This window comes from Falco rusticolus, chromosome 16 (assembly GCF_015220075.1).
Source record: "Falco rusticolus isolate bFalRus1 chromosome 16, bFalRus1.pri, whole genome shotgun sequence".
Taxonomy (NCBI): Eukaryota; Metazoa; Chordata; class Aves; order Falconiformes; family Falconidae; genus Falco; species Falco rusticolus.
The window spans coordinates 1,235,232-1,255,020 of record NC_051202.1 but is presented as its reverse complement, the minus strand read 5'-3'; the positions used below and the strand labels follow the sequence as shown (position 1 = coordinate 1,255,020).

Sequence of the window (19,789 nt, the reverse complement as noted above, 5' to 3'; positions counted from 1 at the left end):
TGATAAGGCTCTGAATCTAATTAAAGACTTTGTCAGAGGGCTTTGTTTTAGAGGCTTAGCTCCGACTGCCGGCAGCCCCCCCATCCATCAAGTTTAAGCAGGTCCTTTCTATGCATAGATACTGCAGCCCAAAGCGAGCGATGTGCTGAGGACCTCCGACCCCCCCGGCACCTGCCCCTCAGCCAGACTGGTGACACTTCAGCACAGAGCTGCTCTTGGGAAGGTTCCTCCAAGGACATTTGTTTCTTCTCACTTGGGTGCCTGCTTGCTTTCCTCCGTGTTCATTTTGCCTTCTGTTCCTTTTCGCACAGAGGCAAGGCTCCCAGTTCCTCCTTTACCCTGGTTATTGAGTCAGGGTCAAGCTATTTCTCTCCCTCTCTGCATTTTTTAGTCAGTCACCTCCAAAGTGGAGAATGCCTGCCCTCCCATTCGCTTGGAGATCCTGAGGGAAGGGCTGAAAGACGGCTGTATTAATATTTTCATCTCCAACTGCTTACGCCTTGCTCACCATGTAATTTCCACAGCTGTCTCCTTGATTTACACCATGAAATCATGTTTTTGTCTAGTCCACGCTGTGGCTGCCCCTTTCCAACGTGGCACCTGTGAGTCACGGCAGCTCTCAGGCGATTCCCCAGCTGGGGTGGTTCATCACACAAAGGATTTCAAGCCAGGAAGAGCTAAAAATCTCCCTCACTTGGGTGTCTGTCAAGCTCTAGGGCACGAAGGACCTCGTGACTACTCACCCGAAAATCAACTGGAGGTGTAACCACACAGCCTGATTCTATTGCAGGCTGCTATTTCTGAGCTGCCCCCTTACTTACCAACAGCCCATCCACAATTCATGGGGGACATGGGGTGACCGACACGGCTCAGTTTTCCTACCCTACCTGCCCCTGCTTTAGCTCTCAGGATGCACCTAACACCTAAATAAGTTTCAGAGGCATATCTGGCCTCAGACCACTTGTCAATAATACAGGCTAATACCATTTGCTGTGTTTCCATTTATAAGGTATGATTCCCATGTAAATGTTCCATTTGCTTCTGAAATTACTTTGATCTCTTTTGAATTTTTTATCTCTTTTTATTGCAGTCTGGGATCATAATCCTGCTTTATGCCCTGGTATCTTTTGGATAGGCCAAATGCCTGCATGCATTTGTTTTTCAGTCTGGCATTTTCACTGTGCAATTGCTACATGAGCACACTTCTGAGGGAAAGATTCACAGTGGAAATTAAGCACAAAAGACTAAATGCTCCTGTTGAGCTATGAGCTGTTGTGTTGTTTTGTTAAATTTTTAAGAGTATTTGGATGGAAATCGTCCCTTTTTTGGTTTAGTTTTTACAAATCTCCTCTGAGGAACCATAGCAGCCTTCTGGAATATGCAGGAAAGACTTGTCTTTTTTAATAAAAGTGAGAAGGAAGAAACAAAATAAACCCAGAAACAACTATATATCCCCTGAAATTAGTAATGTCAGGCATCCTAGTAGAACTAACTTGGGAATGATGGTGTGACACAGACAGAAATGGGGGAGAGGCTTTTTATCTCATCAGGCATCATTCAAATACAATGCTGGGTAGAAAGGCTAGTCTTACCCTAGTCAAACGCAGCTCCTGGTGTGATCTCTTTTTTAGAGCACAGCTCTGTCAGCACAGTGCTGAATTCATGCAGTGGGGGGAAATGGGGATCATTGGTCTGAGCCAATATCCGAGAGAAGAAATATAAGGATCCAAAGGGGTGGGAAGTAAGTGTAGGTGAAAACTAGGAGCAGATTAACACAGTGCAGAAGGGAGAACATGTATTCGGTGTATTGTGTGTGCCTGTGCTGTGAGAGAGCAGGATCTTGTTTTCCATCCTTGCTACACCCTGATTTGTAAAGTGAGCTCACCCAGCCGGGAGGTTGCTCTACTGCTGGCTGCTGAAAAAAGAGAAGGCGGCCTGTCCATAAAGGACCAGTCTGCAATTCCTGGCGTTACCTTGATAGTGCCCCACGTTTCCATGCAAGGTCTCCTGTGTTTCATTTTCTAGCACTGGTGAGCCACTTCTGCTCCCTTAGATTGAGGAGGGGATTAACCTGCAATGCATGATTGCTTGGTGAAAGGCCAGCTGAGGTCTGGTCTGCCCATTACATATGCATATGATCTTGATGTGTGCCATGAATGGGTGCTGAATTTATACAATCAGCCTCTGATCAGCTGGCCCTGAGGCATTACTAAAACATAAAGCACAGGACAGGCCTAGGGAATCCTAAAAGCACCGACTCGGCATGATCAAACCCGTCGGTCCCTGTTACGCTTCAATCCTGTCTTCCTGTGGATCTTTCAAAACAAAGTACAGCCAACGAGACAGTCATGTCCTTAGACAGACACAGCAGCCGCTGGTGCTATCTGTGAACAAAGCATTTCATGCTGTTCACAACATTTAAAGAGAAATCACTCTTTCCCAGCCCCAGCTCTCACCACTGGCAGAGGGTCCATGACAGCCCCTCTTACCCCTTTACCTCCCTCCCCATCATTGCAGCAAGTGGAACGTTTCCACTGCGTATTTGTCTAAGTTACAGTGTTATGGTTGTTATTAAGTTTGGATATTTTTATAGACTTCTCCACTTACAATATACAAGCGTGCATACACACATGACCCTTTTGCTTTAATTTAGTTCTCTCCTTTCCTGCACCCCATCAAGTGACTTCTAATAAATGATCGAATAAATGCATTCAGATAGTGCTGTAATGGAGAAAAATTCAGTGTCTAATGAAGAGATTGTTCGTACCCTGAGACTGTAAAGATGAATGATGGTGACTACAGTTTGAAAACTCCTTTTAGTTTAAAATATTGCTCCATGGTAAGGAAAAAAAAAAGCACAAAGAAAAAAACAAACCCAATCCTGTATAGTTTTTACCAGGAAGAAGCTGCATGCACACAGAACAGAACTGTCGCAGCCAAAATTGCTTCATATATCATAGACCAACACCAGGCAGATAATGGGAAACAAGTTCTGATCAGGGAGTGATTATTGCTCCGTGCTCCAAGCGCTGATGTGCAGAGAACTGACTACAACTTGATTTTCTTTAACTGAACTGACCTTTTGAGGTTGAAATTAAGAATGTGATCACACTGGCTGGTACGATGAGGTGCCAACCTCAAGGAAGATTCGTAAAAGCAGTCAGTCCTTAGTCCTTCCTCTCTCACGCTTCCATTTTCTGTTTGAAACAGGGTTCTTTCTCGTGCTTAAAGGCAAAAAAAGAAAGCTCTTGTCTTCCTGACCTGCTACTGGCAGATACCAAATTATCTCAAAATCATCCTGCATCTGATGGAAATCCGTGGTCAGACGAGTGATCAGATTTCAGACCCTGGCAGAAATAAGAAGCAGAGTGGAGGGAATTATGATGAGATCATTTAGTTTAGTATCAGTCTGCTCTCCCCCAGCTTACCTGGCGTGACACTCAAGCACCCATCAGCTCCTGTGCAGGCGCAGCCGCTCGGGTGTGTTTGTTTTGCCAATGCGGGAGAAGAGTTGTTCAGACAGAACAAAAGGCAGGCTGCTAGGAGCGATTTGGGAGCAGAGGGGCATGACAGGGGACGCATTTGCAGGCAAGGCACAAGGCCTGTTAGTGCTATGTCCACTGGCCAGGAACGTGTAAGGAGCGCTCATCCTTCTGGCCAGCCTTGCTCGGCAGCGTAGGTCCTTTGGAGGGGATATAAACCTCAGCAGACACCAGTGGACATCTGCTCAGTGCCATCTGCTCTGTTACACCCCTCTGGTCATTAGCTCATTTCCCTGGGCATCACTTTGTGCTCTTTGCTTTGTTTTGCTCTGACTGTAGGACTGGTGCTTACGAACACGTTCAGGCTTTTCAGACTCACAAAAGACACCAGGATCAGATGCTCTGGCACTGGAGGTTTAGGCTGGAACAGGGGAGACACAGAGGCAGGTCCTGTTCTGTGCCGCTACGATGGGCCCATCGATCAGCCCGTTTGGCCAGGCTCAACATTCTTCCCTTCTGCAAATGCTTTGTCTGGTTGGGCCATATGAGTTTCAGAACAGGGACACTTCCTACCTGGTACAGCACCCAGCTGGACAGGACCCGCAGAGACCGTCACAGTGCAAACAATAATCAAATGCAACAACTAATTTCCACCCGCTAACGACAGAGCTGTGAGCGCATCTCTCCTTCACCCCTTGAGCCCAATGCAATGGGTCTATACACAGTGTCAGGCTGGGTTTGCGGTTAATACGATGCCTTGACTGCGACTTTGTACCTTAAGGCCCGGTTGTTGGGTTTTTTTGCTTTTTTTTTTTTTATGACGTAGGCATAGTCTTAGAAAGGATAGTAAGTTGGATGAACCTCAGGCTTGATCAAATTTTGCAATTCCTATGTGCCTGTTATTAACATTTCACTTCTGCAGAACAAGCTCCCAGCTGAGAAAGGCATCCAGTGGTTAAAGGAGCATGGTGGGGGCACAGCTCGATGGAATGAGACACAGGCACATCTCAAGTACCAGGAGGTCTCCAGAGCAGGGGCAGTCAGTGAAGAGAGAAGCTCAGATTTCATCCTTGCCTAGAAGCTTGCAGGGTATGTGATATGTCATGTGCATCAGCCTGCATCTTGTGGAGAAAGAGCTAAGCCTGGCTGCATCTTCCTTCAGTGTAGATGCAAATCTAGAGTCATTCCCTAGAGGCCAATAAGCAGGAGCAAACGGAGAGTTAGACCCAGTGCATTCAGTGCCAATGGTGGAGTGCTAGGCTGCAGCTTGACTGGGTGCTCCGGTTCGGTACCTCTGCGGGGGCTGGAGGGGAGATGGTGCCTCAACCTGTGAAATGGTGAGGACAAAATGCCACTGCATTGCACCGAGCAGTTGCCCAAGGTGAGTCCTGAGAGGGGAGTTCAAAGTAGCTAGCAAATAATACAGCGAGAAAAGTCATGCATAGATGAATTTCCTGCTGCTAAGACAAGTCACACTTTCACCTTTCATGACTAAGACAGCACAATAAAATTAACTGAATGAGCCCCAACTTTCATGAAACGGATGTGCTATGGCTGTTCATCTGAATCCTTGCTTCCCTTCAAGATGCTTTTGTGTCTATAATCTAAACTTGCGCTGCTATACTCTTTCTTGCAAAGCACAATGAGACACAAAAGACCCAGGATCTGCCACAGTTTGTTATTGAGTTTGTAATATGCAATTGTGGGAATGATTATAATATCGCCAACCGGATTTCATCTGTCCCTACACATTCAAACATGCAAGCTGAAATGAACAGTGACAGGAAAATGTTCTTGTTTGCACACAAATACTTCAGTAACTAGCAATTTCAGAAAGAGAAAAGTAAGAGAAAAAAAGTTGAAGGACAAAGAACTCATGTTAAATTCTACAGTGGAGTTAACTCTTAAAACCAATATCATTAAAGCTTTCAATATTCCTTGAAGAGTGGTAAAAGCAACCACAAGGGTTAATTCTCCCCCTAATTCTCTCATCCAGCGACCACCACTTTGCATGCCTTTTAAGGCAGCCAGGAAATTACATTAATTTCTCTAATGTGTGCAATGCCATAAGTTCTTTTTTTAATTATGATGATCAAAATATTGCTTAAAATTAAAGGCAGCTGCATTTGTTTCTGACGGATATCATAATTGCAATTGTAAATTGGGAAATGTAATGTTTCCTGGTGCTGCTGTGAGTAATGGTTCTGAAATCATTATAGATAGGTAGATATAAATAAACCAAGCGATCTGTGAAAATAGAGCAAAAGCAAACTAAAAGGGTAATTAGCAGAGCGAACAGGAACAGAAGAATCCAGTGCTCAAAAAAAGTCTAAAAATTCTGTGGAGTTCTGTGGCTGTATTCGTAGCATTTTATGAAAAAAGGAAATTGCTCTCCAAAAAGGGAGGAAAAAAAACCCCAAACAGAAAAAGAATTAATTTGAACGCTGGATTTACCATGAAGTTTCTTTGCTGTCTTTTATACCCTGCAGAGAAATAAATTCCTCCGCATGAGATACTCAAATGCAAATGTCACAAGGTGGACTCCTGTTCCTTTTGGTTTGTACTGCCCTGGGGCTTGACTCGGAGCAATGCTTACACATTATGCTGACTGCCCTGCTCTTCCCTGGGGACCAGCAGGTGAAAAGTGAGTGGTCCTGGGGCTCAGTCAGCACCGGTGATGAAGAAAACACAAGTCACATCTTTCAGAGTAGCACAGAGGGGGATCAGCTGCCTCTCTTCACCTACTGCTCCCAAAGAGGGAACGTTGGGTGGGCTTGGGCTCCTTGCCCCGGGGCTACGCCTGTTCCCAGAGGCTGTCACCCTCTGGGAGAGGGATGGAGTGGCTTCAAGCCCAGGAAGCATTTCCATTCCACACAGCTAAGGAAGAGCTGAAAGTATTCAGAAAAACCCTAAGACACCCAGTGAGGTGCAGCTGAGCTCTTTTTGTGTCACTGAATGCCCTCCCAGCACACAGGGAGCCAGTTCGGCAGGGGTGAAAGCCTGGAGGAACGCACCATACATCACTTCAAGCCATGGGGTAGAAAATAGAACAACAGAAACAGTTTTAAAAACTGTCTTGCATTTGCCCTAGCCAGCACCCATCTATTTAGTCTCTAGAGGAAAGAGAGGAAAAGGTAAAACTAACCTTAATTTTAAGGTCTTTGGCTCCTTTTTTTTTTTTTTCTTTTTTTTTTCCCCTTTTTTAAAGAAATGAAAAATAAAGGTTTTCTGGTACTGAGACCCTGACAACTGGAAAATAGCCAGCTTAAGAGCGACATTTATCAGTAGACCCTGAGATATAACAAGCAATCACACTCCAGCTGGTTTATCATCAATAAGCGAGGGATGGAATATTAGTAACAATTCTGTAGGTTTTAGCAGGTGAACACTGAAAAAAAGAGCAGTTGCAAATTGGAGACCTCAGCCTGGATTTCCCGGGCTGCTAAACTCACTTGTTCAACAGCTCCAGGTGGTGTTGCCATGTCACTACATCACGAGAGCCATACTGGAAATTGCCGACTGAATGGATGACTCATGGAGGAGATAAACAGACGGAAATGGGAAAGCAGACAGCTGTACAAGGCCCTGCAACATCCCAGATGGAAAGGAGCTATCGGTGGGCCAGCTGACCACAGGGCTGGGATTGCTCCTAGCACAGACAGAATGAGCAGGACACAGAGATCTAACACTGCTTTGAAGATACTTGCTAGAAAGAAAATCAGAGGCATCGGAAACGGCAAAAAAACGTGGAGCTCTGATGCTCTGGGACAGACCAAACTTGGCTTTTAGCGTTAGGCCCACAGAATTTGCAAGCACAAGTAGAGCTGATTTCATTTAACATCTGCTGAAGAAATGCGTGTTCTTGCATGCGTAAGAAGACACTTTGACCTTAATTGGAGCAAAACCTAGCACCAGAATTTGAACAGGCAGGCAAAATTCCAAGAAAAGCCAGTCCATCCCATAAAGTTGATTACCAAGAAACACTTTCCCTCTACTGGGGGCAGGGGTGGAAGCCTAGAGACTTCTCAGGGTTCATTAGAGAAATGAGAATCATTATTTTCCTTCTTCAGCTCATAGAATCACCTCCTGAAAGGATCTTTTGGCAGCCAGAAACGAACTTAACAAGGACACTGACCGATTGAAGAGCCTTTGTGGATTCTATAAACAGTATTGATTTTCACATTCACAAAGAAATGAATTAGATGCCAATTGTATATGAACTGAGCCGCTGCCTCTTGTACGCAGTGTGTCTCACCACCTGTGTGAATAGAAGTAGGTCTGTGAAACACTGGGTGCCCTCAAGGAAAAAAAGGGTTGAGGAGGGAGGGAGTACAACTGTGGGATTAAAAAGGTTGTCTCCACTTTAGTCCTCGCTGTTGTCAGCAAGCGCCTTAGGGAAGGCCATTCCTCAACTAATCAGGCTGCTGTATAAAACCATAGGAAATAGATTTAAACTCCATGATACCAGGGTGTTTGACGTACAAGATTACAGACTAACCTCAGACATACCAGCTAAAGGGGACCAGAAAGGAGAGAAAATGATGGATACCAAGTGAATAAAGTGAACATGGACTCTCCTCTGCTTCACAGGACTTTTCACTTGCACAAATCCCGCTGCGTATTTATTCTCATGCTTGACAAATGGCAAAATAGACATGTGGGCATGGAGCATCACTATCACCTCTGTGCCAGTCACAACGACCTTTCCCTTCCAGAGCATCAAAACTGCTGTTCAGGACAGTTGTCCACCTCTGGGAGACAGAGGGATGCAGAGGTCCCTGGGAATGGACAGGATACCAGTGCTGTGTCCCCTCCTGGGCTGGCCACGTCTGACAAGGGCAGACCCGAGAGCCGTGAGAAATGACATGACCCCGTGTCATAAAGCTCTATGTCTTACTCTAATATTCATCATCACCATCAAAAAGAAGAGCTCAGACTCTGATAGTCGGGGCTGATTTAATCTTCTGCAGGTCTGTGATGACTCCGAACCCTCTGTCTAACATCCCTCAGCGTGACTGCTTAATTACAGTAATTAGGGAGCACGGTAGAAACCTGCGCGTTGTGAAGGAGGCACTGCACTCAGAAAATGGATTCTCTGTCAGTTGGGTCCATCAGGAGGTGAGTGCCTGTCACTTCCATCTCCTGTGGTGCTCCAGTCTGGAAGCTTGGGAAGCCTGCCTGGAGCATACTGGGCTGGACCTGGTGTCCTAGGCAGGGGACCAGCAGCTTCCCATCTTCCTTCCTTTCCCCCCCTTCCCAGGACTACCTTTACACTCCAAGATCAGGGCCACGAAAGCCCGATCCTGGCTACTCTTTAGAAGACTTGGGCACTGTTTGCTGGTTAAAGAGGTGCCCCCAGGAGAGATGGTGACAGCGAGGGACCTGTCTTACCATCACCCCCCTGGAGAGTGGGAGTGCTTACCACAGCCTGGCCACTGAGTCACAGGGAGTCCAGGTGGGACTGCACAGCAGGCTGAGCCCCGCGCCCCGAGGAAAAGCGTCTGGGAGCTGACGGGGGAGAGAACACGGGCATACCATCACCCCAAAGGCATAAGGCCTTTCCCATCCATGGCGTGTTAAGGATGTGATCAGAACTTGCCCTTAAAGCAGGTGTGATGTCTGGAGAAGCATCTCACTCCTGTAGTCCAGCCACCTAACCAGGTTGCCTGAGGTCAGGCAGCATAAATCCTCTCGGCCCTGTGCTTCCGCAGGCTCACAGCAGCTCTGTGCCAGGCTTGGAGCCGGATCTCCCGAGCGAGCACAAGTACAAACCTTTTCCCACACCACCAAACATGTCCTTGTCGATCCTGATCCACCCTGGCACGCAGCCCACCTGCAAGTATTCCCTTGGCTGCTCTCACTCCGCTTGTCACACCTGATCTTCCCTGAACTGTAACAAAATGCACTTCACACCGGGTCTGCACCAGAGGTGTTGACCTTTCCCGTCCTCCTGTGGCTCAGAAACACGTTCCCTGCCTGGTGTGAGACCCCTCTGCAAACACACGCGACTTTGCTCACACTTCAATAGGCGATGCCGAGCGTGGCCAAGGGACACGGATTAAAACTTGCCCGCAGCCAGGACAGAAATAATCCTGGCCCCACACCAGCGCACCGAGGAAGGACTCTGGCTCGGAGTTAATGAACCATAAATTCCAGCTTAATGAGTTTTATACTGAGGAGAATAATTAATGTAATTAGTACTGATATGAAAATGATGGTACTCAAGCCTGGATTACAAGAGGGAGGGAAGGATATGGGGGTGGGAAGAAGCTTGGAGGAAGTTCATTCCGTCTATGGTGCTGTTCACCCAGAGGAACAGGGCTGGATGCGTTCTTGGCAGGCTTTGAAACCTCACCTCCCATCCTCCATAAAGGGAAAGAAAATAGAGCATGACAGCACAGCAAAAAAGGGATCAGCCATCCCTGTTTGCAGCAGAGACATGGAATCTTTAATGCAGCTCTTCCCTGTGCTGTCCTTTAATTTGCAGCTCCCCCACCCCACTCCATGCTTATGGTGCATCGGCTGCAATCCACGGTGCCGATTTTTTGCTTCCATAGGAAAAGCTCTATGAAGGTGACTAGCTCCAAGGATAAAACAACAGCTCCTTAGTGATATGAGCATTTTGATACCTTTGATATATTCAGTGGGGTCCAAGAGGCAGTAATACCAATATTTTAGTTTTATACATATAGATTGATACATAAATTTCTATATATACATAGTGACCCAGCAGGAGGTTCTCTGTTCTGAGTGAGGCATTGATCATAGTAGATCCATCGCTGGAGAAAGAGACCTCAAAACTCATCTTAAGTGCTGACCCTGCTTGCACATCTGATAGCGGTGGGGAAATAAAAAAAAGCAGGAACAGATGTGTTTCACAGCACCTCTGGTTGAGCAGGCATCTTTTCCACCTATTTGTGCAAAGAGTCTCTGATACTAGCCTCGGTGTTTGTGCGCCTTTTCAACTCAGATGAGCAAAGCTCTTGCTGGGCATTGGTGGGAGTCTGTGCAAATGGCACCTGTGTTGCAGACTGCCATGCACGAGGTAAATCCAGAGTCTCTTCCCCATTCAGAAAGTAAATACAGTCCCGGGGGGAGATGCCAGGTTCCAGAAATACAGGATAAGCTTGTCTGTCTCTGTGCAAAGTGAGGATAACTTTGCCAGCAGCCTGCTTTCACCATCCTCCACTAGTGCTCGGATCTGCACGCTGTCCTGGGCCACACTGTCCCTGAGGCTCTCCTCAAACCATTCGGAGAAACAACCAAGAGGAATGCCGGAGCTCTCAGCAAAATGTGCCCTGGTCATGACAGCTTATCTCGTGCAATCCAATAAACACCTACCTGGTAATGACCAGCTCTGGCTGCTGCTGACGCAGGCTGTGTTCAATCCACTGGCTGCAAGGCAGAGACCTTTTTGCCCTCCCTTTATGACCCCCCACCCAGCCCCCTGCCATTTGCTACCCCAGATCTGTGGCTGAATTGTTCCAAAAGGTCTTTATCTAGATGCAGAGGCTCTGTCCTTGTGCAGTGGAGCTTTTTTATTAAAAAATATCCTGGGGTTTTTTCATTCTCAGAGTTAGTGGCTTGTGCTAAAAATTCTGTAATGGTGTATTGATCAGATCTGTCTGATAGGGCACCTCCTAAGTGAGCGTGAGCTTCATGCTCAGCTGGGCTGGATTGGTGCCCCATTCCCCCGTGCGTGCACAAGTGCTTGCACAAGCACAGGCCAATGTGTCTCTCTGCTTGTAGCTCCTCTGCCCACCACGGATGTCAGCATGTTACATATCTGCTATTAGTTAGAATTAATTAACCACATGTGATTAGGAATATAGAGTTATAAGAAATATTTTAGTGGAGTTTGTGTTTGCATAGCAACCGACAGCTGCTATGAAATCCTTTGTACAGCCCCGTACCAAGGCCGAAAGAATAGGTCAGAATCACCTAGTAGGAGTGATTAGAACTTAGATAACAGACTTAAGATTCAAAATGATTTGATACAGTATTTACGTGTAGACTAGGAGAATGCATTGAGATGTCAAAATGTAGAATTAATGGGAACTGGGGAGAGTCGACTGGAAAAACTCATAGTTACCTGCCAAGAAACAAGTAAATGTAGGTAAAAGGTAATTCCGGCAGGGGGTAGCGCGGCCACCAACTCATGCACCACCTACCCGAATAACACCCCAGACCCATTTCTAGACCTTTCTAACCTTTACTGCGGAGAATTGGATATGGGAGGAGAGTATGTTAATGATTTTCGGGAAATACTATGTTTATACATGAATACTTAATGAATATGTATGAATAAGTTCTATATATGGAGTATGATTTTGAAACTCGGTGTGCGTTGATCGTGAGAGGGCTCACTCACGCACCCGGCCCTCAATAAAGAAGTGTCTGCTTATCTGCATCACGTTGGTGTTGATAAGTTCTTTATTCTGAGATTTCGGTAACAAGCATGCTCAGCAGGGCAGGCAGGCACTACAGCGGCGGTCTGCAGGTTGAGCGAGGCGAGCCCTAGCCATGGGAGCAGTGCTTGGGAAGGGGAACGGCCGGGAAATCCCGCAGCCTGCTGGGCCCTCCTCCTGCCATGGTCCCAGCCCAAGGCTGGGGTGCTGGGGCTGTGGAGACACGCAGCCAGGCTGGGGCTGTGCCACCAGTACCACGGCCACCTGTCCCTGGGGTGCTGCCCGGGGGCTGCAGGGCGAATCCCCCCGGACAGGAGCGCTTTCCCCGGCTCGTCCCCCATCCTTTCACCAGACCGCTTGCTTCTCTCTTTTTTAACTAGAGGACCCCCTTTCAAGATGGGGGTTTATTCTGCTGCCTCTTTCTCATGTGAATCCAGCTATTGCTAATCCCAGATCAGCCAGGGAGTGCTTCCTGCCAGCTGGTGCAGGGCCCGATCCTGCCCCTGACCGAGGTACATTTGATCGCCGTGTGCTGCTGGTGAGGAACCACCCGGGACTCCAGCGCTTGCCTGCTCACTGCACTGTGATTCATGGGTGTTAGTGGAGCATGTAATTAAGCAGGAGCAGAGATGGAGTAGTCGCCTTCCCCCTGCGTTATGGATGGGGTAGAGGAGGGGGTCTCTGGGCTCCCCATCCCTCTCTGACAGCTCCCCCACAGCGCACCAGAGCGCAGCAGGGGCTCTCCAGCAGTCCCTTGGAGCAAAGGCGGCTGCAATGCATTTGTTGTCTTAAAACAATGTTCAGTGTCTACCTGCATACAGAACCAGGACCGCTTGCTTGCAGAAGGAAATCTGGGCACTTGCAAGAGAAGCGGGCTAGAGAGGAGGGGGCTTCGGGGATGACTTCACCTATACCTTCCCTAAATAGCTGCTGGCCCAGGGGACCGGCTGTTTGTGACACTGAATCTATTCCACCCACTTGCACAGGGAGGCTGGGGGGAGGCTTCCCAAAAAGGTAACAAGTGAACCGAATGAAGTGAAAGAGGCATCTCTCACAGAGCACTTGGGCATCATAATTATGTTTGTATTGCTCTGAGGGCAGAGCTGTAGTAGTGAAGGGCACCAGGCACGGCCTTGCAGGTCACCTGAACGCTGCTCCTCTGTTTACCTTGAAGCCCCACATCCCCACCAGTGCTGCGGACAGTGAAGGAGGCAGCACGAAAGGCTGGTTAATGCAGCCCTGAGGACAGCTTCACGAGCTCAGCCAGTAACTCCTGGGGCTCAGTGCGAAGGCAAGGGGGGGTGGTGTGCACGTGTGTACGTTTTTGGGGAGTGAACCTGCAAGGGATGGTGGGTGTCGTGAGCAACTCGGGAAAAAGTCAGCACCAGGAGAAAGGAAGAGATCAAGCACCTCACACCAGTTGCACAGCTATGAGAGAAGTTGTCATAACTCTTCAGCTGACTTTTATTTAAGTTCTGTGATCAGTCTTTTCCATCTGCAAGAGCTCTTGTGTCATTGCCACCAACATATGGAACAGAAATTATGACATTTCACCCCAGTAACAGGAAGAATGGCTTCATCTTAAGGGTCTTTTCCGACTGAAATGGTTCTATGATTCTATGATTCTATGTCTCACACCAGTAAGACACAGAAATAAAGCACCAGTTCCTCCCATATACTGCTAGCCCACTGGATGCAGGATCACACTCCACCAGTTGCCTGTTCAACTTGGTCAGCAATCTATGCCCAACAGTGTTACTGGATGGCTCTGTTCCCGGAGAGGGGCTCTTCTAAAATCAATTTGCACCATGGCAGGAGGAGAATGCCTCTCATTAGCATTGCTGCAGCAGGATTTCTGTGCCTGAGAGGTTACCACAGACAGGGTAGCCTTATCACAGAGCAAAGCTAGCGTTGAGCTTGTGGCAACAGGTGCAGCAAAGTTTGGAAACGGCAAATATTGTGCAACTGTATGGAGAGGGAGGGAGGAATAAGAGCCCTGAATCAGAACCATTTCTAAATGCAGCTTTGTAAAACCAAAACATGGACCTGAACCTCACTATCTCTTTCTTCAGGGTTTTTCTTCAGGAGTTTCCCCCCTTTTCCTACAGTACAAGGGAATGTGTTAGTGTGTGGAGACTCCCTTTAGCAATTTTTTTTAGACCAACCCAATTCTTAAGGAGAAGAGAGGCAAAGAGAACCAAGACATTGCTAAGCTTAATATATGCGCTGGCATAAGTCAAACTACTGCTTTGAATTTAAGCTTTTCTTGCTTTTCCCCTTTCTAGGGAGGACTGAAATCCTTCTGTTTTGCTGAAAAGCACAGTAAACCCCTTCGTGGCAGTCTTCTGTGGGTAGCTCAAATTCAAAGCTGCACAAGGCAACGAGAATTTCTCTGTAACGCTGCAGCCTGCACCTCTGCCTTCCCCTTCCTCATCAAGGCATCGTCCCTCCAGCCACAGGCAGCGCAGAAAACCACCTGCAACATGTCCTATGCCTCCTCAGGCCAGCCAGCATTTTGTCTAACTTGGTTCCTTCTGTATCTGAAGACCTGACCATATTCTATTTCTTATTTAAACTCTTAGATCTGTCTGAAACTGCACCAGGCGAAGGCTGCCCCAGTCAAATCCACTCTAATTGCCACTGCGCAGGCAGCATCCTGCTATCACAGGCATGCAAACAGGGAAGCGTGTAATGGACTTCTGCTTGCTTTTTCTCCATGGTCAGTGGTGCTGGGTTGATTCCAGGATGTCAGAGACACCTGGGTTTTCCAGCACCTCATCACCTTTCCAGAGTGACCAAAGGCAGATTCGGCAGACTCCAAAGCATGGTTCCCCTGCTGGGGTGAATGTGTTGACTGTGGCTTCTGTTCAGAGTAAATCCAATTTCCAGCTCTGTGGTAACCAGAAAGTACCCCAAGGTATGTTGAGAAGAAAAGAGAGAGAAATACATTATCTGAATCGAGACACATAGCGCTTGAGTCCATTGGTATAGGGAAATGACTGGCTGAATTCTCTGGAGACTGGCAGGGGAAATGTGAATCCAAATGACTCCAGGGTCATTAAAGACCAAAAGGATGGTATTGGAAAAGTTGTGTTTAACGCTCTAAGGCTATGTCTGTGTAGTCCCCTGATCCTCTGGGAATGAGAGCGCTCCATGCACTAGCACGTGTGAAGCTGCTGTGCCTGTTGGAGGTACTGGCCACTTCAGCTTGGCCAAGAAATGCACCAGTGCCCTTTCATCCACACCGCACCCAGCCAAGCCCAGCCAGGCCACAGCTGGTACAACACTTCTCAGTCTGGTGGGAAACCAGCTCCCAGCGGGAAGCTACCTCCCCACATGGTGCAGCGATTTCCCACCACAGAAACAAAATCTTGTCCGCGTGACCAGCTACCATGCCGTCTCCACAAAGTACGAAGTAGCAACATGCACTGGGGAAGCAGGGGAAGAGGGGTGGGAAGAGGCAGTTCTCCACGGGTGTGATGTATGCCATGCAAGGGCACCGGGGCATCCATGCATGTGCCGTCATCCTCACACAGTGCTATATTGCCTAACTAACAGAAGTATAAACTTCTCTTTTATATACAGATCTATTTATTAGCCTGCAGGGAATCCACGAGGTAGTGTGAACACAGATGTGCTTCTCTGTGGAGGAAGAGGGACAAGCAAGGTGAGTCTCAAGGCTGCTCTAGGTGATGGGGACACAGAAAGTGCATAGAACAACTATAGCTGTTTAGATTCAGATATACAAAAATAAAATGGTACTTCAGTCCATGTGGCATGGCAGGAGCTGGGCTGGTAGCATCCAACATGGTATTCATGCCTCCTCTCACGGGGAGGCTTTCGTCTTGATGGTAGTTTCACTTATTTGTACAAGTAGCGCTGAAATGCTGTTTGGTGTCTGGGCAGCAGGATAATGGTGTGGTTCCCATGTCTCCCTCCCACATGCACTTTGCTCAAACATCCTCATGGTTTCCAGAGTGATATTACGTGTGCAGTGTCTGTGGAATGCCAAATACCCAACCCGAGACAAAGGAAAGTAAATGCCCATTCGCCAAGAAGGCATATCCCCTTGTTCAGAACTGTCCCAGACGTCATCTCTTCTATGCCATACCTGGGTGAAACAGATGAAAGTTATCCTTGAAACCAAGCTCGTATACAGGATGCTCATTCCTTTTTTTCCTCTTCCTCTTCTTTGCTTTTATGTACATTTAAGTGTATATCTATAGTTATTTTTCTTTTAATACAAGTGAACACAAATGTGATGTGGAGATAAATTTCCTTCTCTAAAACACTTTGTGGTCACAGGAATGTACACGTTTGGATTTACACACCCACACACATTCCAATATCAAAAAATGCGTAGTCCCAAAACTAAGATGCTTTTAAAAAAGTTAAAAGGCCAGATTCCTCTGTTGGCTTTTATCCTTCATTAAGAGCAAGAAGATTACCTGAAATGACGATTTATGCTTTATATTCTGCCTGAGTTCATTTTAAAATTCCAATCAACAGATGCAAGGAAGAGAGGGGGAAAAGCTAGTGGGGGGTCATGTTAGGCTTTGAAAAAGAAAATTAGAGAGAGTGTTTCCCTTTCTAATTCTTTTTCCCCTTTGGGTTTCAGGTTGTAAGACGGTTATTTAAAGGATGCCTTCTCCAAATGTGTTGATTTCAAAATACGTGTCTCCATGCTGCCTGGATTTAAAAGTCAATCCAAGAGACTGGGAGTGGGAACAGGAGGGGACAAGGACAGAAACAAAACCCCTAAACCAAACCCTTTTCTCTATTCTTGGGTTGGTTTTGAGCATCTTTCATTATAAGCATCTTATTTGGTTCAGCAATCTTGACTGTTCAGCCATTTACAACAGGGATTTCCTATCCCCATTGCCAAGGGGGAAACAAATTTCTCCAAAGGAGGGGGAAAAAATCCCAAACCCCACTACAGCCTTAGATTTGAGCACTGGCTGTGCTGTAAAACTTTGGACAAGCTGGAACAAGGGCTGTGAAGAATCCACAGCTGGCTGCTCTGGTGCAAACAGTGTAGAGATCGACACAAGGGAACCTACGGACATTTAATGAGGTTGGGCACGTCCCATCGGACACAGGGCAGCTGTCACCCACATACACATGCACACACGTAGCCAGCTTGATACAGGAGGGCCAGGATGAGAAAAGAAAGATGCAAGTACTGAATGAGACGTGGGCAAAGGCAGAGTGTTCCCTTGAGCATTAGCAAGCCAGGCAGATACTTAACCTAATCATGTCAATTACAATTGCACCAAAATTTTAAAATCAATAAATAAAATAAGCAATGGCAAAGGGGGTATCTAAAAGGCCTTGGTTGTTGAGCAACAGGGTCAGGAGAAGTGAAAAACATTAGCTTCTTCATTTTGCTGTGTTGACACTTTAAACATACTGTTCCTTAGGACAGATGTAAGGAGCCCGGGAACCGGGAGGTGGGCAGCAGAAGGAGATGTCAGAATGATGAGGATAAAGATCTTGTGGGAGATCTGACAAGGGGGTATAGACATGAGGGATCTTCTCCAGATATCGATCTTCATGTGAGTAACAGCGGGTCAGGTAATCACTCGCATTCGATATCTCTGAGTGACACTTTCCAAAGTTCTGTAAGTAGAGACAAAAGTCAGCGGGTGAAAACTCTGGGATCATCAGCCATAAAACATACAACCCTCCAGCTCCTTGCTGAGACACACACATACAACAAGTAGGATGGAAAATTAAGTAGTTCTGCTTACTGCTTCAGGAAAATAGAAAGCCAGGTGATCAGTCCTCACATTTCAAAATTTTTGTCTCACTTCCCAAAATATCCATATGGCCCACACATATGTATAGGTTTTGCATGGTTTGCCCCTTGTAAATGCCTTGGCCCTCTGGACAAAATAAGCAGTTGGCCAAGAAAGGACAGTTTATTTTCAGTCTTCCTAACTCTTCCACGCCTCAGTTTTGAAAAAGCAGTGCTTGTACGCATCACGAATCTAACCCAGGCTCACGCTCTTCCATCGAAAGGGCATGTGTCCGGGCAGGGACTTTGGAGGCGACGTGAGTTATTGTGCCTACTGGTTACCTAGCAGGTAGGAACGCATGTGCTAAGCTCCACCTGTGTGAGCAGCTCCACTGAAAGCCTTGGGGCCAGTTTTGTAGGTCACATCAACTACAGAGAATACAAAGCACTTGCAAGATTGTGACTGCTCCGTGGTCCCACGACCCCTCCGACGGAGCGTACCCTTACGGATGCTTTGCAAACTCTGATTCTTCCTCTTTTAAGTGCCAAACGAAATGAAAACCCCTCCGAGCCCAAAGTGTTTTGGTTCCTACTGGGACAGTTTTGCAGAGGTGCAGCGAGCAGTGCTGAGGAAGCGCTGGGGGCTGGGGGCGAGGGACGGAGACCCCAGGCAGGGGCAGCTGCAGGGGCGCAGGGAGCGCAGATGGAGACCCCCGGGGGGGGGGGCAGCTGATGGGAAGGGTTCCTCCCTGCTCACAGAGCCTTTCCTCCAGTGTGCAGCCCTGCAAGATGACCCAAGCAGGAGGGACATCTAGCGAGGACAGTGGGTTTGGTTTTTAAAATCAACCCACCTTCCTGGGCTCTCGCCCAGGGGCGTCTCAGAGAGCAAAGGCACTGGCAGTCACCTCTTCTGCCTGTGCTCACTGGGGCTGGTTGAAGCGAGTAACTTGCCCTTGAGTCCTTCCTTGCTCTCTTTCAAAATACCAGAAACAGTCGGTTTAGAGAAAAGGACAAGGATTTGACCCTCAGGAGAAAATGCCTGAAGGAACAGAAGAATCTGCTTATCTGCTGCCAGTTCCTGGATACATATTTCACCAGGACACTTAAAAAAGTCATATAGAAAACAAAGTGTCAACAATAATTTATTGATGGTTCAGACTGCTGGAAAGAGGCAACAAGCAAGTTGGAGGGCTGCACGGTTAAAACAGTTTCAGGAACGGTCTCGCTAAGAGCAATGAAGGCTGCTAGAGGATGGAAAGTTTGTCTGCAAACCAGGCAAACAGCAGCAATGCTAAGGTCAATCTGATTTTCATTTCCCTTTCCTTGGCAAAACTGTATGTCCCACTGCTTAAGCTTTTAAAAGTCAGTGATCTTGACCTGGCCAGATAGCAAAGAATAACAGGCTCCAGGCCCCTTCTATTTAGATTTGCTCTGTTGGTATCTGACATTCGAGTGGGACGTCCCCACAGCTACCTTGTGAGGTTTCTGTCCACTTCTGGCTTTTAATTGCAAGGTGAAAAGGTGGAGAGGTGCTGTGCAGCATTATAGCTGTGTAACTGGAGGAACTCAAGCCACAGAACGTGAGGAAGCCTCGCTAACCTTACCTTAACCCCTGCCATCTCTTCCTAGCTGCTTTAGGCAGCCCTGACACAGCTCTCCCATTCCCAGGTGGGATCTATATTTACACGGAAAGTTTATGCCTCTACACAACTCAAGGCTCAGGTTTACACTGTACCATACACAACCCTGTGGCTGGAAAAGTAGGCAAGCTGTGGCAACGCATACGTCAAGCCTGGAGACAGTTATCTTCATACAAATTGTATAGCATAAACAAGGATCCATACCATAAGGGAGGCAGGGAACAAGGAACAGCTGTTTGCTATTCTTCTGATTGCACCAGCTGATAAAAAGGGATAAAGAAGGGCTGACAGCTAGGGAGAGTGTTGGTTGGTACAGACTGTGCAAAAGTCCTCTCCTGGAATAAGCTACTCTCAAGAAATCTTAAACACAACAGAACTGCTTTCATACCTGCAAGGGGGTGGGGTGGGGGTGGGGTAAGCATTAGCTCTGTGCCTGCTTTATGGGGGTAAGTCATTAGCTGATAGCTCAACTTTCTGGGTAAAGCTAACCTGCAAGAGAAGTTGTTCCAATGATGGAAATTT

General features: G+C 47.3%; 1 protein-coding gene across 2 annotated transcripts in view; it reads right to left on the bottom strand.

Annotated features, from left to right (window-relative positions):
* Nucleotides 1-13,291: 13,291 nt before the first annotated feature.
* The window catches only part of NECTIN1 (nectin cell adhesion molecule 1), a 106,899-nt gene continuing 100,401 nt past the window's right edge, over nt 13,292-19,789 (bottom strand). Inside the window, exon 9 of one of the 2 annotated variants that reach the window (XM_037409719.1) lies at nt 13,292-17,509. In XM_037409719.1, coding sequence (XP_037265616.1) covers nt 17,291-17,509 — 219 coding nt within the window. In that variant the 3' untranslated portion in view covers nt 13,292-17,290. The remainder of the gene's footprint in view (nt 17,510-19,789) is intronic. The other variant, XM_037409722.1, reaches the window with a different exon arrangement.